Here is a 26,179-nt window from a genome sequence, read left to right as displayed (position 1 = left end):
CTGCTGCCCCCTTGCCTCTTAGTGCCCCCCTAGGTAATCCCCCCCAGGGGGTGGTACTGCCCACTTTGGGCACCACTGTTGTAGACATTTGCTAGGCACATCATAATTCATAGATTGAAGGGATCAACCTACTCTGATCTATCCCAAGCTTGCAGCAGCTATGCTTTTTGCCATCCAGCAGCTTCACTCTTCATGTCAGAGCTGTTGAATATGTTGAGTTTTTGATGCTGTCTCTCAACAGAGGCTGTTCTAATTCCCATGTGTTCAGATGAAACCAGCTGACTGTCTCTTCCCTGATGAGCTTTGGACCTCATGTGAGGCTCTTGAGTATACTGAAATGGCTTTCAGAGAAACAGGAATCGCGGGATGAGTAGCAACACGAAGTGTTGTTTCCTCCACTGCCTGGTTCTCTCAGCCATGAGAACAGTCCTCATGAGAAAGGAAAAGGGATAGATCAATGATACGGCACTAACTCCATGCGTAGTGTGGTTACCATCTGCTTTGCTCTGTGAAGTTGAAGAATTTATCCAACTCTGTTTCTGCTCTAGAGAAGTTGGATTGTTCTCCACCTTGATTGTCAAATACACTAGTTATCTTAATTAAAGTGTCCTTTAAAAATGTTCAATTCATGTACACCACAGCCTTCTGATATCCCCCTCCCTTTCCTTTTCCTTTCTTTCTTTGCTCCTATGACCCATAGGTCCTGAGCAGTTATTTCTTAGAGGAAAACATGATGGAGAGATACTTGGCCACGGCCAGTGTTATATTTGGATCTCTATCCATCAGCAAAAAGGGGACTATTTTGTCTCTTATTATGGGGGCAGGAATTCTCGGCAATATGGAGGTGATCCATTTATCACAGTGGTGTTTAAAGAGGGGGCATTCCATCATCTTATGAGATAATGTGTCAATTTTCTTTGAATTGCATGAGCAAAGTCTGTCAGAGTATGGTAGATTTCCATTAAATTTCCATTTAATACTGCTGAGGGTGCAGCATTTAAACGGGCTAGCTTAAAGGCTCTTCGGAAGGAAGGGACTGTCAGGTTGTAAAAGTATAGTGGAGTTAGCAAAGGGGGAGGAATGCCAAAGAACATACAAAGAACATGAGTTGAACATACTCTCCGGGCACACATTGTGGAACTATGCCCCCCCCCCTTCCCTTTAAGTATGAAACATAACATCTGCAGGATTCTGTTTGTTAATCATCTAAAATGTAGCAGACAGCCTGCCCTGGGAATCAGAAAAATCTACTATAGGGGTATGTGTAGCAAGTACTTCTTCCTTATTCTCACATCCCTGGAGGATTTATGCAGCATCTTTGTGGCACTTGATCATCAAAGATTTTGGCAGCCAATGTCTGTTGCTTTTTCCATGCTAAGGAACCTAGTTGAAACTTTTCTAGGGAAAAATTGTCCATGGAATTGGTTAATTTCCTGAAAATACAGTTTATTGATTTCTTGAAAATATTTGTTAGAAACTCCCCCCCCTCTAGTTCATATACTTTATGGCATTTCAAGGATGAAAGTAAAGAAACCATATCCTTCTGTGTCGCATGATAAAACAGCACTGAATTCTTGCCAGTATATGTGTATATAGCCACTGTAATGTGGCATATTTTATGTTATTCCTGATAGCTGCATTTTCAAGAAAAAAAGCATATCTTCATTTTTTACTCTTGTTAAAATTTCTCTAGGTATTAACTAGAAAGAGTTAGGAATCTCATAAGAGAGTATGACTCCCCTTTTGTGCCCGTGATGTACTAGATGACTAGAACAGCTACTCTATACATTTCTTCACATCTTCAGCTTTCCTGGAGTAATGTGATACTCCCTTGTGCATGACGGTCATTACCAATACATTGTCAGCTAATAAGTTCTGAACCACAAAGGCTTTTTGTACAGTCTCTACAATGCATGAACCCATGACTTGTCTTTGGAGACACTCATTTGTGGATTTCCAGCATTGTACAGTGGGTTGGGCTAAATAATCCATGAGGCCTTTCCCAGCTTTGTGATCCTAAGACTTATGAGGAAGGTATAACTCTGAAATGGCTGAATGGACTGGACTCCTGTGGAGTGAAAAAAGTGTGTGGCATGTGAGGGATGGCATATGGTATGAACTCAAACATCTTTACATTTCATAACTAAACATATGAGCTCTGGAACACAGAGGGTGCTAATTGTATTGTAAAATGTGACTATTTGCATATGCATTTCTCTCTCCAGGATCAGTTGAGCATGCTTATTATATTAGGTGCTGTGGAACCCAGGCAGGATGGTGCTGCTGCAGTTGTCTTGTTTGTGGGCTTCCTAGAGGCACCTGGTTGGCCACTGTGTGAACAGACTGCTGAATTTCATGGGCCTTGGTATGATCCAGAATGACAAGGGAGGGGCTGTGGCTCAGTGGTAGAACATCTGCTTGGCATGCAGAAGGCCCCAGGTTCAATCCCCGGCATCACCAGTTAAAGGGACTAGGCAAGTAGGTGATGTGAAGGACCTCTACCTGAGACCCTGGGGAGCCACTGCCGGTCTGAGCAGACAATACTGACTTCGATGGACCAAGGGTCTGATTCAGTATAAGGCAGCTTCAATGTGACTTTTCTTATGTAGTGTATTTTGGTGTGCCTTAGATAGAGCTATACATTATGCACTTGCACTGGATTTTAAACAAACAACCTGAGAACCCACAATACTTGCAAAGGGGGAATCCTGTCTATTTTGTCTGCAAGTGCCTCTGCCTGCCTGAATCATGTGGGGGTGTGTGTGTGGTGGCAGCTGCTCTTGCCCCCCTTCCTGCAGTGGTGCTGCTCCTCCGCTTGCCTGGCTCACACCACAGCAATAGCTTCTCCTTCCTTCCTTCTTCCACATTTGCCCTCCATCAGCAGCTTCTGCTGTGAGGAGGATGGATGAGGTGGGCCTGAGCCACTGCTTGGTCCAGAGGTCTATATCCTCAGTTTGGAGTCACCCCAGGGTCACCTGACATGGGGGCAACCCGCTTGTCAGTGGCTGGCCCCACACTGGTACTTCCGTGGTGCTTGCACAGTAATCTCTCTCTCTTTGGTAAACCCCCTCCCCCAATTTGTAAAGGTTTGGGATTTTCCTGCAAACCTGGGTGTTCTCGTAGAAAAATCTCTATTCTCTGTAAATGGCCCCAGTCAAACAATCTGCACCTGGGGCAATACTGAAAATTAGATATAATGATAATTTTTGTGAAATAGGTCAGTTGACCATATAACTGAATAATTTCTTGTAAGTTTACTACTGAACGTTTTTCCAGTTCAGAGCGCTGTGTACACGTTCTAGAGCAATGGTATTCACTCTGCAGCTCAGGTGAGAGAATGAGATTGCCAAGGTGCCCAGAGGAGAGGAAGCTGCTCATGGAGAAAGAGAAGCAATAACACCACCACCCTACCGTGGCCAGCTTGCTCTTTTCGTGGGTGGCTGCCATGATGGTGGCTCTTCTCTGCAGAGAGCTTGCTTTTATCCTGGCAGCTGCCTGGGTACTGGGATTAGAGTGTAGAGGCTGCAGAGAAGGGTGGGTATTGTTGGAGAAGGGTGGGGATTGTGGGTCCTATCCACCCCTGGCATGAGATCAGCTGCTCAGAGAGGCTTGCGGATTACCCATCCTCCATTCCATGTTTCATTCCATGTTTCAAGATGGAAACAACCTGCCAATGACAAGCTCCATCAGGAAATGGCTTTGTCTGTTTCCTGAAACATGGGGTAGGTGCCACATTGGCGAACAGTGCTCAGAATAGCCACAAGGGGCATGTAAAAGAACTGCATGTGGCTCCTGAGCCACTGAGTATCACTGTTCTAAAGCATACAATGTGATAGCATCAATCTATTTCACTGTGGGGAAGCATCGATCTATTTCACTGTGGGGAAGCAACTCACAGGAACTCTTCTGAATGTCCAGTGTTATAGAAGCAAGCTTGTAATTCTGAATAGATTTGTAATTCTGACTACATGAAGAGTTTTCTTGCATTATTTATAGTTTGTTTATGCTTTGGTCTTGTGTGCTAAGCATAGATGAGTTAGGGCAGGGGTGTTGAACTCATTTGTTTCGAGGGCCGGATATGACATAAATGTCACTTGGTCAGGCTGGGCCATGTGCCTCGCCAGCGTGGTGTAGTGGTTAAGAGCGGTGGTTTGGAGTGGTGGAGTCTGATCTGGAGAACCAGTTTTGATTCCCCACTCCTCCTCATGAGCAGGGGAGGCTAATCTGGTGAACTAGATTTGTTTTCCCACTCCTACACACGAAGCCAGCTGGGTGACCTTGGGCAAGTTACAGCTCTCTTAAAGCTCTCTCAGCCCCACCTACCTCACAGGGTGTCTGTTGTGGGTAGGGGAAGGGAAGGTGTTTGTGAGCCGTTTGAGTCTCCCTTTAGTGGTAGAGAAAGTCGGCATATAAAAACTAACTCTTCTTCTTCTTGCCTGGTGAGCCCACAGAGGGCTTGCCAGCCCAGATTGGGAGTGGGGGGCAGTGGCCACCTTGGCTGGCTTGCAGACCTGATAAGAGCTCCCAAAGGGCCGGATCCGGCCCCCAGGCCACATCTTTGACACCCCTGAGTTAGGGTATTGATGAGATGCCTCCTACTTATCACTCAAGACTGGTGTGATCCAGAAGGCATCCAAAGCTTACAGTACCATCCTAAGCTGAGATACAACCATTGATTTCAAGGACTTTGGGTCTACTTAGGACTGCACTGTAAGACTCTTTTGAAACTAACAGCTTTTAAAATTAAATTCGTGCTTCTTTTCTATATTTGTGGAATTATGCAGACTTAGTGTAGCTCACATTGAACAGTACAAATCAATGACACAATGCATTAATCAAGTGCATGAAGGAGCAGCAGGAAGAAAGAATGATTATGCACTATTATGTGTTGATCCTTACTAATTTGCGGCTTCTGTTACTACTTGCTCCCTTTTGACTCCTAAACCCATAGAGAATAAAATTACAATATTTTGTCTTGACTGTATTGTGAAGCAGAGAATTGCCAGTGGGATAATAAGAGCCCCATGACTAAATGTTAATCTAAAACTCTGATAGAAGATTGAAGTCTACCGGTAAGTAATTTTGAGATAACCTTTCACTCCTACCTTTCTGTTACTGGTACTCAGAGAGCCAGCATGGTATAGTGGTTAAGAGTGGTGGTTTGGATTGGTGGACTCTAATCTGGAGAACCATGTTTGATTCCCCACTCCTCCACATGAGCGGCGGATGCTAATGTGGAGAACCCGGGTTGGTTTCCCCGCTCCTACACATGAGACCAGCTGGGTGACCTTGGGCTAGTCACAGCTCTCTTAGAGCTCTCCCAGCCCCATCTACTTCACAGGGTGTCTACTGTGGGGCGGGGAAGGCAAGGCAATTGTAAGCTGGTTTTACTAGTTTACCCAACTACTCCAGTTTTTACTTCTGCGTAGTCCTTTCCTTTATCCCTTAGAAGCTCCTTGATCCATTGATCTTGAGCAGCATAAATCTAATGTTTGAGGGATAACTTCTGTGTAGTTGAATGAAACGAGGATGAGAAGTCAGCACTGGACTTTGTAGGAAGGGGATTTAATCTCCCCGTTTTTCTGTTTATATTTATCAGTGGTCTTGATTGCAGCACATTGCTTGATTGCTTGGAGCAATTATTGCTTATCAATACCCTTGATTGTAGTAATCAAGATGCTTACAGGGCCACAAGATGATCGCAGTTGTTTCTGATTAGTTCAGATTTTTAGTCTCAGCAACATACTGCTAGAATTCTCTTGGGCAGTGTTTTGAAAGGATACCGAGTGGGACTTTGGATCTTGCTATGTTTCACCCCTACAAATCTCTGTCTCTAACTGAAACCTTAAATGAAACTTGCATATACAGTCAGGAAAGCTGAAACCATTTGTTTTCACAATTGCATCTGAATCCTATGAGGAAAGGTTGAAGGAGCTGGGTATGTTTAGCCTGAAGAGGAGAAGACTGAGAGGGGATATGATAACCATCTGCAAGTACTTGAAGGGCTGTCATATAGAGGATGGTGCCGAGTTGTTTTCTGGTGCCCCAGAGGGTCGGACCAGAACCAACGGGTTGAATTTAAATCAAAAGAGTTTCTGTCTAGACATTAGGAAGAATTTTCTAACTGTTAGAGCAGTTCCTCAGTGGAACAGGCTTCCTCAGGAGGTGGTGAGCTGTCCTTCCCTAGAGGTTTTTAAGAAGAGGTTAGATGGCCATCTGTCAGTAATGCTGATTCTGTGACCTTAGGCAGATGATGAGAGGGAGGGCATCTTGGCCATCTTCTAGATACTGCGGGTGTCGGGGGGGAGGTAGTTGTGAGTTTCCTGCATTGTGCAGGGGGTTGGACTAGATGACCCTTGTGGTCCGTCCAACTATGATTCTGTGATGAGAATGGTATGTGATATTCTGTAAATATGACAGATTTTCTTTCAACATTAATTTAGGTGGACTCTGAATTGGACAGTACTTAGGTGACCCTTCAGTAACTACATCCATTTCAAGCAGGCTATAAAAATTACTTTGACAATCATATACTTGGACGCCTTTCTAATTTATTTGTGTTTATGGTTTTGTTTTGTTTTTGTTTTGCAGATTGCATGTGGTTCCGAGCACAATCTAGCAATAGTCGGTAAGTTTCATAATTTTTATCAAATGCTTTGCTTCTTTTTCCAGCCAGAGCTAAAAAAGGGTGTACGCAAAGCCTATTATTAAAACTACAAGATAGTGTGAGGGTCTCCAGCTAACCTCGGCAATCCCAAAAAGTCACTCTCTCAGACAGGCAGGTCTAAAGCAGGTAAACGTTTATTCAGGAGCAGCAGGTACAGCATAAGCAATCCACAAGTTCAAAGCTGCTAATGACAATCCATTCTACAAAGCATAACTTTAAGCACAAAGCAACCCCAGGTGCAAGATCAAGCAGGCCTGGGAATTGGGAGATAACAGTGCCTGGTGGGAAGCAGGGAGTGAGCAAGCCATAATACTGAAGTTGCCTGCTTGTGACTCAAGGTCAGAGCAGGGGGGGGGAAGGAAGGGAGCGGGGATAGTTTGAACAGCTCAGGGAAACAAAACCGAAAGATACTCTTGAACAGAAATGGCCCTAACTCATGTCAAGAGCCTGCCTGGACCGCACGACTCCTGACTCCTGACATTGACTCCTTACAGATAGCAAATTGTGGCAGAGGGCATGAATTTTATGTGCTGTGATGTAGAGCATCTGAAATGTTGAAATGGTAATTGTTGGTTACATGCTAACGCCAATGAAATGAGGGTCAACAGTCCCCTTGACCAGCAATCAAGCGTTTCTCTAAAAGGCGTTGAGGATCCTTCTGCTGCCCGTTAACTCTGCACAAGAATATCGATTGCCGAAATAACCTTGAAAAAACTGCTTGGCCAACTAGAGGAATATAAGCAGTTTTAAAAACAGTTTGCTTTTTCTATTAACTTTTAAAAAATTGACAGAAGTTTTGAACAAAGCCTTCTCTAGGCCTGTGCTGGTGTGTGATAGGAGCATTTGCTGAGCCTAGAGCATAGTTTTCATATTTCTGCTGACTTCACAGGATACATGTTCATCAGCATTTGCCCTATGGCCTTACATGCAAGATAAATGCCACCTAATTGAAACATAGAAACGTAGAGCTGGAAGGGACCCCCAAGGGTCGTCTAGTCCAACTGTCTGCACAATACAGGATATTCACAGATACCCCCCCCCCTACTTTCTCAATGCCCCCCAGTGAAAGTGGAGGTTCCTTTTAGTCACCATGGCTAGTAGCCACTGGGAGCCCTATCCTCCATGAATCTGTCTAATCTCCTTTTAAAACTGTTGATGCTTGTGGCTGCAAATTCTACATTTTAATCTTAATTTTTCTCTCTTAGACTGAGCAAGTTCCGATCCCATTAGCATGTACTTAATGTTAGGATTTTTGTTCAAGTATGCATCATTTTGTGTGAGTGTGTGTGTAAAGTGCTGTCAAGTCGCAGCCAATTTATGGTGACCCCTTTTTGGGGTTTTCACGGCAAGAGACTAACAGAGGTGGTTTGCCAGTGCCTTCCTCTGCACAGCAACCCTGGTATTCCTTGGTGGTCTCCCATCCAAATACTAACCAGGGCTGACCCTGCTTAGCTTCTGAGATCTGACGAGATCAGGGTAGCCTGGGCCATCCAGGTCATCACCTTACACTTACCTATATTGAATTTCATTTCCCACACTGCTGCCCACTTAATTTCTAGAGATCTTCCTCGAGCTCTTTACAGTCAGCCTTGGTTTTTGCCATCTAGGATAATTTTATGTCACCTGCAAACTTGATTGGGCTCACCCCTAAGTTCCAGATCATTTATGAACAGATTAAATAGTACCAGCTCTAATACAGATCCTTGAGAGACCCAACCGCTTACTTTCCTCCATTGAGAGAACTGTCCATTTATTCCTACTCTTTGATTCCTGTCATTTAACTAATTTTTAATTTGTAAGAGAACCTGTCCTCTTATCTTATGACTCCTGAATAAAGTGGTGAGGTACCTTGTCAAAAGCCTTTTGAAAGTCTACTGGGTCACCAATGTCTACAGGTTTGTTTATTTTCCCAAAGAACTCCAAAAGATTGGTGATGCAGGACTTTTTGTCAGCAGTCTGTTTATTCCTTGATCATCCAAAGGGCCACCTGCTTCTCTGTCCAGTTTTCTGTTCTGGATATATTTAAAGAAATGCTTGCTGTTTGTCCTATCATAGAATCATAGAGTTGGCAGGGACCACCAGGGTCATCTAGTCCAACCCCCTGCACAATGCAGGGAATTCACAACAACCTCCCCCCCCAACCCCCCCAGTGACCCCTACTACGTGCCCAGAAGATGGCCAAGATGCCCTCCCTCTCATCATCTGCCTAAGGTTATGGAATCAGCATTGCTGACAGATGGCCATCTAACCTCTTCTTAAAAACCTCGAGGAAAGGAGAGCTTACCACCTTCCGAGGAAGCCTGTTCCACTGAGGAACCGCTCTAAGTGTTAGAAAATTCTTCCTAATGTCTAGATGGAACCTCTTTTGATTTAATTTCAACCCGTTGGTTCTGGTACAACCTTCTGGGGCAACAGAAAACAACTCGGTACCATCCTCTATATGACAGCCCTTCAAGTACTTGAAGATGGTTATCATATCCCCTCTCAGTCTTCTCTTCAGGCTAAACATACCCAGCTCCTTCAACCTTTTCTCACAGGACTTGGTCTCCAGACCCCTCACCATCTTTGTTGCCCTCCTCTGGACACGTTCCAGCTTGTCTACATCTTTCTTAAATTGTGGTGCCCAAAACTGAACACAGTACTCTAGGTGAGGTTTTTTAGCAATGATGTTTTTAGCAATCTACTCCACAAATTCTCTTTTCCCGCACTTAATTATTAACTTGTACTGGGCTGATGCTAGTTTTATACAGCTCACAGAGACTCACGCTATTCGTGATTCCTGGTCTTGTGCAGCTTTCCCCCTAGTTTTCCTTCTCAGTCTGCTCTGACTTTCCTAAGCCAGTGCTTCTCCCCAACCCTTTACCTGCCTGCCTTTCTCCTGCAAATGTCCACCTTGTCCATGGACAAACGCCTTCTTTCTGTGTGTGACATTAAGGCAGTTCAGTCAATCATCTCTAGGTGTTTCACCTAGGGTTGCTATGACGCACCCCCCTTTCAACCACTTCAATATCCCACTCACTCAGCCTGACCGTATATGCTGAGGGAAAAGAGTTGGCCTGAGTGTATTTATGAGGAGATTATTTTCCTTCTCCTCCAGTCCCACACCCGTATTTACCTCAGTGAGAAATAGGAGACAAGAGGCTTTTTAACTTGAACAGACAAAACAGGGAAGTTTATCGAAGAGAACTCACAGAGGTTGGTTTTCAAGAAAAGGCAGAAATTGGAGGGAAAACTCAAGTCAGATTTATATATGCAAGATTACTTTAGAGAAATAGCTTAGATGTTTTCTTCACTCAAGTTCCTTACGTTCTTAGTTTCAAGCTTAGTTCTGTCCCCTCAGAACTGTTATTCAGGTTCAGACTCTCAGTCTCTGTCCCCAGCCTAGCTCTCTCTGACTACCCCACCTCAGTGCCTGTAATCCTCCACACCTCCCTGCTACCGGAATAGCTCTACCTCAGAGACGAATTCCCCTTTGTGACCTGAGAATGGGCCCTCTCTAACCCAATTCTCACTCCTGTCACTCCCACAGGTTGTGTGTGTTTCAATCGCTTCGGCTTTAACAGAACCCCTCAGGTTCACAGAGTACAGTCTGGCTTCCGCTCAGTCTCGCTACCAAGCTTCCAATCTATCACAGCCCTCTCTCAGGCTGGGTCCCAAGCTTCGACTACTTTCACAGCCTCCTATCCAGGCTGGGTCCCAAGGTTCGAATGCTTTCTGTCTCTCAGAGTGTCATCTCTCTGGCTCTGCCCACTCTTGGTCTGTCAGCTCTTGCTGCAGATTAACCCCTTATCCGTCACAGTTGCCTACTCTGGCTTGGGAAATTTGTGGAGATTTGGTGACAGGGCCGGAGGGGGCACAGTGGGGATGTGGTGCTGTGGAGTTTGCCTCAAAAATTGGCCTATGCTCCAAGGGAAATGATCTGGAGATCAACGGCAATTCTAGGAGAAGTCTAGGCCCAACATGGAGGCTGGCAACACTCACCAGTACCAACAGTCCTTTATTGTGTTATAGTATCATGTGTGGAAATGGAGTTATCCTGTATTATTTCTTCATAGGTCTAAAACGCATGGTCAGTTAGCCCAGTTACAGCCCCGTTCCAGCCCAGTTCCCTCCCAGTTTCACCCAGGATCAAATCTTCGCAAACTTATTTTACCTTATTTATCTTATTTACTCTTCTTTCAGCCCTGTATTGAAGCAAAACGAACCCGCCTTTTCCCATTCCTCTTCTGGGAGAAACAGAAACAGAAATAGGGGAAACACAGATGATTGGCATCACTCACAGCCAATCACGAGGCAGTCTGTGAAGAGGCAGGAATTCAAATGCTTCCTGCCTGCTGCTACCTGGGAACTTTTTTTTTGAGAAAAAGAAAGTCTTTTTTAAAACGAGGCTTGGATTCCCCCCCCTTCTTTCAGGTAGCTCCATTTTTTGTTTTTTTAGTTCTTAAAATGCTTTTAAAATTACAAGCGGGTGGGGGGGAAGCCTCCATTAGTCAATTCGAAAGGACCGATCACCAGGAGCTCGGGTGGAGGTGAGAGGGGTTATTCAGCAAGAACCCGCATTTTCTGTTTACATGGATCCATTTGCACACAGTTTAGTCCCTGCTCATTCCAGGTAATGTGGGTTCATTGATCCTGGGTGGAACGGGGATGGAACTGGGCTGGAACTGTGCTAAGTGACCATGCGTTTTAGACCATAGTCTTTAAAAGCTTAGGAAGGTTATGCCAAGGAAATGTATATTTTGAGTATGGAGAGGGCTGGTGCCTGAATAGTATTTGGACTCACACAGAGAAGACCCTTCATAGATATATTTGGGAGGGTATGAGATGAGAGTCCCACAGTTGGAGAGATTGTGACCTTCTGCTCACACCTTTAGATATTTGTATGACTCGTTAATCAGAAACGTGGACAAAAGAAGAGGAAATTCTGTCATAAAAGAAAGTTCATTCCTTTTCTTTCTTGGAAGGATGGTGAAAGGTGGTTTTGATCCATTTAGTCCACAAGGTCATATTCTTTTTGATAACTTTCCAGCTACTGTATATTGTGATGAAAACATCAACCCAGGAAAATACTCCTCTAAGAGATCATAAGGTAATTGTGTGAGATTTCCCAGGTACTTTCCCACATGCACATAAGTTAAATTTTGATGCCATTGTGGTCACTGTTGCCAACTGGCTCAACTACATCCACATCCCGCACTAAGTTGCTGGCGGCACCACAGAGTATTAAGTCCAGGATCGCCTCCCCTCTGGTTGGGTCTATGATCAACTGTTCAAGGGCACAGTCATTGAGGATGTCTAGACATTTTATCTCTTTGGCTTGACTGGAGCATGCATTTATCCGGTCAATATGAGGGTAGTTAAAGTCTCCCATCATGAAAGGCATATTTCTAGGGCAGAGTGGGCGCCAATTGGGAAGCAAGGCTGGGGCTGCGTGACGCACAGATCTCTCCATTGTGCTGACAGCATTAGGTAGCTGCTCATGGCAGCCTTACACATAGTGGTAGCCATGATTGTGTGTCTGACGTGGGATCCCTGGGGACTCAGTGGACTGTCCCTAGGACAGATTCATAAATTCTCTGCCTCTTTTGCACGCTGCTCTAATAGCTGTAGCAGTGGTGTACGGCAAGAAAGCCCAGCATGCTGTTTTATTACTTTTATCTATTATACATGATAGATTCTGCTTTGACTAGGACTGCATTGTAGGGGATTCCTGAAAGAGCAGCATGGAGGCATGTTAACCAGCATCTCATCTTTTCTCCCTGCAGTCCTAATCACATCCAGAGGTTGCTAAAGGGCACCTTGCAGGGATTCACATTTTTTTTCATACTATCATTTAGAACAGTTCACTATTGAAAGTTTTCTCTATCACTGTCACTTTGGAAATAGCACATAGAAGAGGCAGTGATAGAGAAACATTTCAGTGGTCAACTGAATATGCCATCTTTCTCTACCACTTAAGGAAGAATCAAAGCCTTCCCTTCCCCTCCCCACAACAGAAACCCTGTGAGGTAGGTGGGGCTGAGAGAGCTCTAAAAGAGCTGTGACTGGCCCAAGGTCACCCAGCTGGCTTCGTGTGGAGGAGCAGGAAAACAAATCCAGTTCACCAGGTTAGCCTTCGCCGCTCATGTGGAGGAGTGGAGAATCAAACCCGGTTCTCCAGATCAGAGCTCCAAAACACCGCTCTTAACCACTACACCACGCTGGCTCTCACCGCTCTTAACTGCTACGCCATGCTGTTCTAAATGACAATATGTAAAAAAATCTGAAGTATTGCTAATGTAGATTATTTCAATAGTAGCTTTCCTGCAGGCCCACTCATGAGCCCCAAAGAAGCAAGCTTGGGCGTTTCGCGTGGTGACCTGCGCCACTCTGTTCTCACCTGCTCCACTGCTCCCTTTTTGCTTGCCTTTGCTTTGCTCTGGTTCTCTGCCACTGCCCTCGCTCCTCTTTGCTCTTCCCTACACCTCAACGAAGCTCCACTGAGCTCCTGCTGTGTGAAAAGCCTCAAGGCCAGTTTGGATCCACTCTTGGGGACTTGAGAAACCCTCTTGGACAATACACCTCGCAGTACAGGTGTCTGCCACAAAGAAGGCAAAATCACTCCTCTCATTTCTGCACAGCAAAGGTATAAATCTGTTTTTTGGATGTTCTTTCTACTGCACCATGCTGGACTCTTTAGAACAGGGGTGTCAAACTCATTTGTTACGAGGGCCAGATAGAACACAAATGTCACTTGGTCAGACCGGGCTATGTGTACCATAACATTTAGGTACCAGAGATAGAAACTTTATAGAAGACACAGGCAAAACCAATTAATTATATTAATTTTTTACTTTATTTTTTTTTACTTAAAATACAAACACGCTTAAAGCAATAACACTCTTATAGTGTTGAGATCGGAAGCAGGGGGGTGAGGCTGTCTTGGCTGTCTTGCTGGCTGGATGAAAGCTCTCAAGGGGCCGGATCCAGCCCCTGGGCCTTTTGTTTGGCACCCCTGCTTTAGAACGTGGCAGGACGTTTTTGTCACTGTACTGTGCTAACTTTGGAGAGTCTAGTCAGTTAGTGACCACTGGCCAGATTATGTATATAGGTTCTTTCAAAAATAAAACAAATACAAATGACAGACAAGCATTTAAAACTGCCCAATACCTTCAAATTCCTCTTTAGCACCATATCCTATTTGTCATTGTTTTCCCAGTAATTAGATATCATCACCAGCTAGTTATAAGAGACGGTTTCTTTCCCCCCGTAGCAATACCCTGTGGTGTCTGTCATTTATGAGTGGTCTGATGGTCTTCGTGTCACTCAGATTTCAGTTCAGATTTTCTGCCGTTGACGAAAATTGCTAAGGAGCTGGATGATGCCTGATGAAGATTTTTTGTTCTTTGGCCTAAAATGATTAGATGTTTGTATTAAAAACAAAACTGTACAAGTAAGTGCAAAACTTCCAGACCGACAGGCTTAATTTCAGCTGCCCGGGTAAAAATTCTGTTAAAAAATAGTCAAGGTTTTGACAAGTCCATTTTACTTTCAAGGACTGACGCTCTACAACGTAGCACAAGGTACAGCTTGAATCTTTGCAGTTAGGTAAGATCTGGATATTCACCAGCCAGGCAATTCGGATGGAATCATGTTTTGAGAAACTGGTTTGATACATGATTCTAGTCATAAAATTATAGTAAGAAATAGTTCTGACTCTTGACAAATGAAATGAAAGTAAAGTGGTAAACATGCAGGATGCAGCTGAAGAATTTCTGCTTCTTTGGCTAGAAAACAAAATCTCCCTCGTCTTTTGATTCATAGTTTATCATAAGAACTGACATCCTAATGAAACTTCAAGCCCAATATTCATGAAATGTTTATTATCACACCATTGCATATTACAACAAGTAAGTAAGAATAAAACAAAATTACAATTAATTCAGATCAATAAAATCAAACTGAAAAATATGAGCTGGGTCCTATGAAGGACAGATCTGGCACATGGGACCTTTCCAGCTATAACTTCCACCTAAAACCACTGTAATAACCTAAGGCCTTCCCTGGATAATCACTTCTATCTGTCAGACCTTGGTTTCTGTGAGAGAAAAGGCATTACATTACCTGGGATAGTTTGTAGATTATTGAAAAGCTTTCCATACAGACAGTCTACAGTTGCTGATGAGTAACTCTTTGAGATTAGGAAAAGGGTACAGATATGAACTATTGCATTAAGTCCTGCCACAAACCCAGATACCAACTTTGACTCTATATATGTATTCCAACTGCAGTATAGTAGCACATAATAACATCAGCAAAACCATCAGAAACTTGTAAGTCTGTCCCTCATCCAATGTGATGTATGCTATCATCAGCCAGTTAGTCTCTACACTAAAGTATGAGCAGACAAATCTGACATAAAATATGGCAGTGTTCAGAAAGCAGTGGGAGAACATTTCAGTCTCCCAAGATGCTCTGCTTGATGACCTCAACATCATGATGTTTTCATAAAAAGTCTTCGAAGGGAGGCTCCACTGATTTTTTCCATTAGTACTCAAGTTTGTAGGTTGCCAACTGAAAGTAATACTTCATGAGTCTGATAAGGTGGCATTTAATCTAGAAGGCATATTTTAGTTCTTAAAGAATGACAAGGCTTGGTTTTTTGTTTCTATATTAAATCAGTAAAGATTTGCAAGATTAATTTTATTAGAGAAACTCAATGTATTTGAAAGTTTGTCTATACAAGGTTTTTGTTCCACTTAAAATTTAAGTATTTTAAATAATGGAGACAATTTTAAATTGTGACTATAAGCTTGATCCCCCTGAGCTGCTATATCCCAGATAACATTCTGTTAATTGTTTTAGATGATGACTTGTAGGTCCCATTTGTTTCAGAGGGAGAAAAGTAATCACATTCTTAATTTTCCCATTGGAGAATCAGGGCTATTTGCTTCTCAGTATTCTTGCTAATCTACTTAATTCTGACTGGATTTCAACTTTGAAAACGAATATTTCCTAGGTCACATTTTCATGTTTGTTTGATACAAATGTGTCATTAAGAATGAATAATTGACTCGGCTATCAACTTAATGTGACTAAAGACACTCTCATTCGGTAAGAGCTGATATCTGCCATGTCCTAGCTTTTGATGGATCTCTGGAACAAAGTATGTCTCAGCTCTCACCAAATGGGGACATAGTCAGGAAAAAAGGTTTGTCAGATGAAAGTGATGAATATAAGTCACATCAGAGTGATTTCATCATGTAGCAAATAAACATGAAACTAGGTCTTTCTGAAGCGATCAGAAGTTGTAATGCCATTATTCATGTCATGCCATATTTTTGCAAGTGACGGTGATATTGCTAGTGGCAAAAAGCCCCCACTTCAGGTGGATAACTTGAAACTAATTTCTGAGAAAGAAGTGGGGAAAGAATTCTACAGAACTGACTGGATTGAGAAACATTAGCTCTAATATAGAAGAAGAGTTCATTTTTATATGCAGACTTTCTCTACCACTTAAGGAAGAATCAAACCTGCTTACAATCACCTTCCCTTCCCTCCCACAAAAAACACCCAGTGAGGTAGGTGGGGCTGAGATAGCTTGAAGAGAACTGTGACTAGCCCAAGGTCACCCAGCTGGCTTTATGTGTAGGAGTGGGGAAGCCAACTCATTCACCAGATTAGCCTCCGCCGCTTATGTGGAGGAATGAGGAATCAAACCAGTTCTCCAGATTAGAGTCCTCCGCTCCAAACCACCGCTCTTAACCACTACAACATGCTGGCTCTAAAAATATAGATATAGCCCTCTTGTAAAGATTGAGAAGAACAATATTGATTGTGTAACTTAGACTTACAAAATCACAGTTTAGCAAAATAATTAGTTCTGCCTATTGTTTTTCTCTTACCAGTTTAGTGTTGCAGAGCTATAATTTTGTGTGTTAAACTAATTGGACTCACAAATGTAACCAGACTTTCTTTTTAGGCTCATTCTTTTTAGGCTCATTCTCTGTTCTGACAGTGTTCCTTCTTGTGTCCTGATTATTTCCCAGAGGGTAACTCAAATGTTAATCAACATTGCATTGACTTTTTTTTATTAGAAAATTGGGTCTTGAGTGCTATGGAAAAGGGAAATACAGCAGTTTGCTCTGATACAAAAAAGCCTGACATCTATAAATGTCCAAGTGGTGAAAATAAACTCAAGACTGGTCGTATATAAAAGACCCAGTGGCCTGTAGATAAGCAAAACATTTGAGTTTACTGCATGCTCCAGTTCACAATAATCACTGCTAAGTTTGTTCTTAATAAAATAAGTTAAAAATAGAAGAAATGAAAATGAAAGGTTACAAAGCCTGGCTGCAGCCCATTCATCTGATAGAATGGGGAAAAGGTAGCTGGAATATGAGATAACAATTTCCCTTCTACAACGACATAAGATCGCAGTACATTCTCCCCATATGGTCATTCTTCCCTGGGAGATTGGAAGAAGCTAAAGTTTCCCTTCTCTTAGCAGACTCCACTTGCGAGATAACCTCTCAAGTAGCCAAATTTTGCCTCCAGTCTAGTGGGATTCATAAACGGCTGATTGAAAACCTTTCCCCATTGATCTTTCCTCCTCTTCTTCAAATCATCCCTCCCAGAATCATCAACTTTTATTATTTTATTTATTTTATTTTTTAATTTTTGTTCTTGCACCAAATTTATTAGTATCGTGTTTTAAAACACAAAGAGAGGCTGTGTCCCGAGAGATGTAAACAGTCTGAGAAGCTTTTAGTGTGTGTGTGTGGGGGTGGGTGGGTGGAGGACAGGGAAAGGGGATGGTGCGCCGAGGGGGAAACCCTGCTGCGTGGCTACAGTTGCTGTGGACTTTGGCCGTAATAACAGCTTGCCATGAAGTTAAGACCAGATGGGGAAAGACTGCTTGGGATGAAGGCCCCCCCCCTCTCATTGGAGGATACGCACGGGTTCGAAGACACCCGTGGTCAGGGGGGCGCCCACCCCTTATTATTTTATTTTATTATTTTCACCTAACTTTGATTTTTATTCAGAGCTGATATTGTATCGAAATAAAACTTGATTGATATAACAATTTAAAATTGCTTGAAATGGTTCTTGCAACTCTCATTCTACAGTGGAAGGTCCCTGGCAGTTTTTCCTCGTGGATGGCTCTGTCCTGATTCCAAATATGCTGTCAATCGGATCTCGTATGTGTGTGAGGGCCAGTTTATCAGAAACCATGATAGGGAGGCCATATAATCCCCCCCATTTTCCTATTTTTTAGCTTTGTTCCTTGTTAACTCAGTTAAAACCACAACAGAGTCTTTTCTGTCTTGTTTGAAAACTGTGCTGGTGGTTTAATGGGAATGTGCTTTTGGAACAGCGCACGGTGGAACGTGATCCTTCTCTCTTTCTGACTCCTATAGCAGTTGGAGCTTTTGGTGGTCCCTAGTGGTGTAACTATGCTAGAAGCCAGTGGCATGCTTAATTTATGCACAGTGTGACTTTTATATGCTGCATACTTGTCAAGAAGCCACCACAAACAATATCTTGTTGTTGAGTATGGCCCCAGGCAAAAAGAAAGAAAAGACATTCAGCAAGTACTTACAAAGTATCTGACTTTTCAGCGTATAAATGTATTCACACTTTAGGAAGTTGTTATTAATATGCCAAGAAACCCCATTTCTGCCCCCTCCCTCCCCCCTACCTATAATAACTCCGAAGCAACCAGACTGTAGCTTGCATGTGTGTCTCAGTACATTTTTTGAATTTTACTTCTGATTGACAGAAAATCATAGCCATTTAGGAATTCAAAGAGCTTTTATCTTAATTGCTTTTAAAGGACAATTCAATTATAGACTGGAAAACTGGACAGTTTCACAAACCAGATGGCTACATAACTGGTAAATGCTTGCTGTTTTGGGCTTGTACAATTTAATGCTTTTAAAAAGCATTCATGAGACAGAGATATCATAGATGTCTTGACAAATGTAAGTATCTGTAAGTTGCTGATCCATAGATGACAACCTGGCCATGCCCTTCTGATTTCCTTGTTGGTGAATTGTCAGTCATTTTATCGTTTCTGGCCATGGATATAGGCCATAAAATTATGAGAATAGTGGCTGATATCACCTCAGAATTTAGTAAAAATTGTGTTGGAATGTCTGAGCTCTTTAACCCCTAGTATGCTTTATATTTTGAAGTACTATCTTTACAATATTATACAACCCAGTTAATACAGTTTGATTCGGGTATGTATAAACCATCTTATTTTCTAATAGCAAAGTTGGCCAAATCTTTGGATACTTAAATCTGGTGAATGGAGCTGTGAACAGGCAAGACAGATCTTTCTACAAGCCTGAAAGGGACCCCAGGTTTGCTGAAAAAATGTGAAATCTAAAAAAAAAATGCATTGGGGGGCATAAAAACCCAAAAATGATGAAAGGAGCTCCTGTAGCTTTAAGCAATGGATTCCCTCAGTGGCCGTTGCTAGGCAATCACAGATTCCAGGCTTCCGTTTCTGTAAATAAAAAAAAACAGGGGGAGGAGATGGGGCCCTTTCCAGACTTATTTTTGCCTTTGAGGAAGGATTTATTGGTGCCAGACCTGGCTAGGGTTGCTGGAGACTTTGTGGTGAAGTCTACTGATCTGGAGACTTTGTGGTGAAGTCTATGGAGGACAGGGTTTAGGGAGGGAAGAGGGAGGCCTCAGCAGGGTTTAATGTCATAGAGTCTACCTTCCAGAGCAGCCAGTTTTCTCCAGGGGGACAGATCTCTGTTGTCTGGAGTTCAGTTTTAATTCCAGATGATCTCCAAGTCTGAACTGGATGTTGGCAACTTTAGGCTCGGCAGCCGTCTTTGGGTGACTTGATACCACCTAACTTGCATGACCCAACTAGGCCTGGCTGTTTGCTACTGTTGAACAGCAGCCACCCTATGAAAGACAGTATGGTGTAGCAGTTAGAGCTTCAGAGCAGGGTTTGGGAGACCCAGGTTCAAATCTCCGTCTTGCTGTGGAAGCTCACTGGGTGATCTTCAACAGTCACATACTTTCAGCCTAACCTACTTCACGGGGTTGTTGTGCAGATAAAAAGGAGGAAAGGAGAATGATATAAGCTGTTTTGGTCCCCACTGTGGAGAAAGTTTTCCAGAGCAGAGGCGGGTGTGTGTGTGCAAAAACCTAAGACATAGTGGCAGATAAAGGTAGGTTGGCTGTTGGGTGGGAAGGAGATAGTGTTGCCAACTCCAGGTTGGGAAATTCCTGGAGATTTGAGGGTTGGAGCCTGGGGTGGATGGGGTTGGAGGAGGAGAGGGACCTCAGAAGGGTATAATGCCATAACTCCACCCTCCAAAGCAGCCATTTCCTCCAGGGAACTAGGGTTACCAACCTTCAGACCACCCAGAATTACAAGTGATTTTCAGATGACAGAGATCGGTTCCCCTGGAGAAAATGGCTGTTTTGGAGGGTGGTCTGTATGGCATTATACCTGCTGAGGTTGCTTCCCTTCCCAAACCTCCCCCTCCCAAGGCTACACTCCGAAATCTCCCAGAATTTCCCAACCTGGATCTGGCATCCCTAAGGGAACTGACCTCTGTAGTTGGGAGATCTGTTGTGATTCTGGGAGAGTCATTTGGGCAGCTGGGAATCCTACCTGTACTTCTTGGGGGTGGGGGAACGGCGTGCAAGGTCAGGATGATGATGGGGGGCAGAAAGAGTGAGTGATGGGGTGGGGGTGGGCAGAAAGAGAGAGAAAGTGACAGGCGTGGAGGAGAGAGAGTAAGAAAAGTAGTAGAGGAGGGAGAAAGAGTGAGAGACTGAGACAAGCAGGGGAGAGGGGAGGAAACAAAAGTGGGGGGAATTGGATAGGTACTCCCGCAAGTTTCCTACAGGGCCCCACTTGTAAATCTTAAGTTACAAACTCTGATGAATGCATTTTATGCATAGGGATTTGAACTGTCTTCAGTGGGGTATGGTACTCAACACTGATGGTCTCAATTCCAGAGGAGCAGATTGCTCATTTTCCCTGAGGAAATCCACCCTTCTTGCATGACGAACAGCACACCTGATGTCGAATTGACCTTATTCTTACCATTAAGAAGATTTTTCTTTCCATAATTGCCCTGAGATGATCATTCATGTAAGGACATGCTGGCGAGAGAACTGGAGAGAACCAGGGTGGCCCTGTAGTGGTACAGAATTACGTTTGACTCTGGACACCTACCAGTTCCATTATGGTCAAGTGGGGGTTTTTTTTGCCTGTTATGGTCAAGCAGGTTCTGTTTTTCACCTGAAAATGGAGTTTTGTAAGGGAAAGTCTTTATATGTATTTTAGTTTTGGTTTTAATGGTTTTAGTGATGTGTTGTTGGTTGTTTTCGGTTGTTTTTAATGTTTTTAAGTGTGATTTTATTATGTTTGAATTTGTTAGCTGGCCCTTGTGAAGGGCAGAAAGGCGGGATACAAATCTTGTAGGTTAAAAATAATAAAATAATGTTCCCATTTGGGCGTTCCCTACGTTAAGTCATCAAATGGGTCCTAGCTTATCTTAAACTGTGTCTTTTCATTGTGGAACTCTTCGCACAAGGAGTTAAGCTTTTAGGAGGCTGGCAAAAACAATTTCATTTTTCAATGCCTTCTGAAGGCTGGTTATTGCTGGGATAGTTGTTTTGATAGCGGTGTTCTCTCTCGGGTTTTTGTTTTGATTTTTTTTAAAAAAACTAACTTTCATTTGGATATATTTATATATTTTAACAGTTTTGATTAACGAATGCAGTCTGTTAAATTGCGTGAGCCATCTTTCAGGATCTCTTTTGTATCAAATGGAAGACATAAAATAAAATGGAGAAGCCTCACCTGGGCTGCTTGCTTAATAATTATTTCAGGCTTGGATGTCAAAGATTATATCAGGTAACATGCTTCTGATTTCTGCTCTTTCTCGAAGACTGGCTGCATCTGTGTAGTGCCGCACGGGTTAACCTTCTTAATATGTGTGTGTGTGTAGGCAGCATGCTGCTCCGTGAGACTGCAGTGGGCAATGAAGCAGCAAAATTCAATTTGCAGTAGTGACCTAAGAAGAGCTATTTTTAGTAATAAAATAGGTCAGGGGATGTGCGGTAGTACAGACTGATAAATGAACAGTCTTCCCCCTCCTCTCAAGGGGCCTGTTTCCTCTTATAATAGGGCAGCTCGGAGGAGGAGAAACCAGATTAAGTGTCGTCACATGATCAGTGTTTGGATTTTTCATTGTAAAGCCATCACTGGGAGACCGCTGGGCTTTTCATTCTCAGACTCAGAGCAAAACAGAACCTAGGTAAATATTTGCTTTGGGGATTTCAGAGAGGGTAGTACCCAGCTTGCTGGGGGTAAAGGGAAGACGACTGGGGAAGGCACTGGCAAACCACCCCATAAACATAGTCTGCCTAGTAAGCGTTGGGATGTGACGTCACCCCGTGGGTCAGGAAAGACCCGGTGCTTGCACAGGGGGACTACCTTTACCTTTAAAAACATTACAAGGCTTGGGTGAGGGCATTTTTAAAAGTTGCTTCAAACACCAATTTAAATGTTCCTTTCCATTTCTCTTCTTCCTAGGCAGAGATCTAAAAGGTGCTTTTTGAGCAGTTAATTAAAGTACACATGAACACATGAAGCTGCCTTCAACTGAATCAGACCCTTGGTCCATCAAAGTCAGTCTTGTCGACTCAGTCCGGCAGCGGCTCTCCAGGGTCTCAGCCAGGGGTCTTTCACATCCCTTTAACTGGAGATGCCGGGGATTGAACCTGGGACCGTCTGCATACAAAGCAGATGCTCTACCACTGAGCTGCAGCCCCTCCCTACGCAATCATAGTAGCACCAGGAACTGCATGTTGCAACACTGAGGCCGCAATCCTAAGAACAGTTTCCTGGGAATAAGCCCTGTTAAATAGAATGAGACTACCTGCTTAGGATTGCTGCTTGGGTGTCTGAAAATTAAGGTACAGGTTCTGTATCCCTTATCCGGACATTCAATATCCAGACTGATCCGAAAACCGGACCTTTTGAGCCAGCATATGGGCATTACTCACAGGCCCTCAGCAGTGCCATTGATGCTTCAGTGTGCACAACATTATTAACAATATAGTTTAAAATGACATTCAGGCTATGTGTATAGAGTATATATAAAACATAAATGAATTTAGTCATAAGAACATAAGAAAGGCCCTGCTGGATCAGACCAAGGCCCATCAAGTCCAGCAGTCTGTTCACACAGTGGCCAACCACGTGCCTCTAGGAAGCCACTAACAAGACGAGTGCAGCAGCACCATCCTGCCTGTGTTCCACCGCACCCAATATAATAGGCATGCTCCTCTGATGCTAGAGAGAATAGGTATGCAGCATGACTAGTATCCATTCTAACTAATATCCATGAATACCCCTCTCCTCCATGAATATGTCCACTCCCCTCTTAAAGCCCTCCTAAAGCCCTTAAGTCTTAAGATATCCCCAAAATATCTCATTATGTATATGCGAAATTTCTAAAATATGGATGTTACATGTAAAGTCATGCACTGTTGGTTTTAAATGAACGAGAACAGTGGAGATTATGAGAGTTTGTTTTGGTTTCTGGTTTTTGACTAATATAGCTGAATATCTGGCTTCTGGAATAAATTGTCAAAGGCAAAAAGTAGCCTTTCTGCCTTACTTATTGGTTTCCTATATTGCCTCCGTTGAAAGCCACTGTAGTGAGATGGGTAAAATGTCAGAGTAGGGTCGGAGATCCAGGTTCGCATACCCATTCGGCCATGGAAGCATGCCGGGTGACCTTGAGCGATCACACGCTCTTAGCCTAACCGACCTCGCAAGTTGCTGTGAGGATAAAATGGAGAACAATGAGAGCTGCCTTTGGTTCCCATTTGGGAGAAATGTGGGGTACAAATGAAGTAAATAAACATTAGTTGCGGTGAAATCAAGAGTACTTTGGGTGACTTAGCGTAGGATTGCAGCTGATGATAGTTGGAAGATCGCTGTCTAACACCCAATTCTTTTTAAAGAATCTATTTCAGCAGATCATAAAGAAGTACTTTAACTTGGCATGAATCAACTTAAATCTGCCCAATAATTTGACCCCATTCGTTTGCTCTGAGCTACTATCACTAAGCATAGAAAGCTTTAACAAAAATATGTCATATATAGCTTTGTGTACTGGGATGATAAAAACATGCCAGTGATTCTAGCCTGAGGAAGCCAAGTAAATGATTTGGCTAGCATCCATCGCACCTTTGACTCTTCCAGTCCTATGGATCTGACAGTAGTTCATGATGTGGTAAACTAGAAATGACAGAGAATATGCAAGTAAGAGGTACAAGATGGCATTTTCCATTAGACATTATTTTCTCTAATACTGAATAAAAAACAATGGCCATCCTAACTTTTGCAATATAACGGAGCACTGTGTCTGATGAAATTGAGCTACGTCTTTGACAACAGATGTGAAGATACCTGTAATCTCTATGGACTTAATCTGGCTTTTCTTTTACCCCATGTTCTGCTTACTGAAGTTTGTGCATTGTTGTTCTTTTTACAGAAGTGTTCCAATTAAACCCCTGTTGAATTGGCGAGGAGCTGTATTTCTGTTTTATTTTGGGAGTAAAAGACGCTTTCTCCCAGGGGAACTCGTAATATTGTTTGAAAAAAAGCAAACTGCCGGCTTGGCATATGGTGAATATAGTCATTTCAGACTCTTTTCCATGCAGCCAGGCTGTTCCTTTTAGCTCATCATGTGTGCCACAAAGACAGGAGGGCACTTTCTTGTGCATGTAGTACAGTCTGTGGCAGAGAACATTCAGAACTCCATCAAGAAGATGACTTTAAGACCCTGCCCAACATAAATGTCTCTGTCTTCCTTGACCATTGCATGTGCAAAAGAGTGGAGTTCTCCATGGACAAAATGCCATTCAAAGATACAGCCAAATGTAAAACATGTCATTTTCCTTTGGGGCTCGAGTCCCTATTAAATTGACGTTCAATTTTGAACATAAGGGAAGGGAACAGATGGATACAGATTTACCAACTGTCTTTTCCAGTTGATGGACTTTGTTCCTAACATCAGTGCAGAAGATAATAAGACCATGGCTGGTTTAAATTCTTCCCCACTTCAATATGTCGTTTGTGAATTTGTTTCAAATTTGATGCAGCCCAAATTCTTTTGGTTGTACAAGTGATTGACATGCCGGACTCCCAGCAAAAGGGCCCCTTCCCCCAGAACTAACTGAACTGCTTGCTAGGGACCTTTGAAGATCACAGGGATAGAATGAGGTCCTGGCCAACAATCTGGCGCACTGTCTTTATTAAGTGTCTGTATTTAGGGCTGGGTACTAGAAACAGTGTGGAAATTCTGGTCATATACATGGGGACCTGCTAAAAGCATAGAATCTTAGAGTTGGAAAGGACCTCCAGGGGGATCTAATCTAACCCCAGACCCAGTGCAGCTCTGGGCCGCTGAACCTCCCACCCCCTCCCCGGGCTGCTGGCAACCCACGCTGGGCCTGGTGCACCTCCTAGACTCTGCTGCTGGGCTCACCAGTGCTCATCCCCCCATGTTGCCGACAATGATGCCTGGGGCAGGAGGAGCTATGTGTGTTGTCTGCACATGCATAGATGGTGCTTTTTTTGGAGGGGGGATTTTAACCCCTCAGTGTATTTTGTAACCCTTTCAGATTTTTCTGCAAACTTGGGGGAGTCCCCAAGGTTCTGTTTGGGGTAAGTGTGCCCCCGTCTTCAGAATTAGGTATCCACAGATAAGGGCATGCAGTATATAAAGGTAAACGTCCCTTGTGCAAGCACAAGTTTAGAAATATTAAAGCTTATAGCATTCAAAGTTAAACCACTCAGTTTATTTCTATCATCTTCATGCCTCTCAGAAAAGTTTTGTGCACTCAGCAGACAGAAATCTAAAATGCTTAACAAGACATTCCCTTCAGACAAAGAATTTTTTTCTAGGATTTGATTTATCAAGAGTTAATTTCTGTGTTAGGATATTGTAAAACCTACTCATATTTTAGACATCTGAGCCTTGTAAATACATCCTTGTTATGTGTCTAGAAGGCTCTATTATTGTGTGATCTGCATGTCTTGTGGTCTCATGTTTTATTTACCGTAGATTTGCTGAAGTTTCAATTTTTGTACTTGTTTGACAGCATTACCAGAATGGCCATTTCTAACCACCGGGGTCTCTCAGGGTGATGTGATATGTGATTAGAGAGACTGAGAACATTCCTGTCACAAACAATGACTTTAGATTGTCCACTGGCTAGCACAACAGGGCTTATAAAACCCACATTGCCCATGGTTCATCCTATAGGCTCTTGATGCAGCTTACAGCAGAGCAGTACCAACAAATTAGTGTCTCTCTTGATGAATGTCTTTACTGGGTGCATTGCCTGAAGGCATTAGTTGGAGAATGAGTACGTTTCCCGAGTACAAATGGTGTGGGAATGTAATTTGTCAAAACCAACCTGGGCAGAGATTCACAATTTGTCTGATTTTTATTTCTCGTATGTATCTTT

The 26,179-nt window shown here is 43.2% G+C and overlaps 1 protein-coding gene and 1 non-coding gene across 2 annotated transcripts in view; one reads left to right on the top strand and one right to left on the bottom strand.

Moving 5' to 3' along the window:
- Nucleotides 1-26,179, top strand: part of SERGEF (secretion regulating guanine nucleotide exchange factor) — an 83,833-nt gene that overhangs the window by 45,227 nt on the left and 12,427 nt on the right. The window contains exon 10 of the mRNA XM_056851947.1: nucleotides 6,592-6,628. Coding sequence (XP_056707925.1) covers nucleotides 6,592-6,628 — 37 coding nt within the window. The remainder of the gene's footprint in view (nucleotides 1-6,591; nucleotides 6,629-26,179) is intronic.
- TRNAT-UGU (transfer RNA threonine (anticodon UGU)) lies at nucleotides 22,394-22,465 on the bottom strand. The gene has a single exon. It is a non-coding gene; the product is annotated as a tRNA-Thr (tRNA).

The sequence above is a fragment of the Euleptes europaea genome, chromosome 6, assembly GCF_029931775.1.
Source record: "Euleptes europaea isolate rEulEur1 chromosome 6, rEulEur1.hap1, whole genome shotgun sequence".
Taxonomy (NCBI): Eukaryota; Metazoa; Chordata; class Lepidosauria; order Squamata; family Sphaerodactylidae; genus Euleptes; species Euleptes europaea.
The sequence above is the reverse complement of the archived record's forward strand: the minus strand, read 5'-3'. Positions and strand labels throughout refer to the sequence as shown.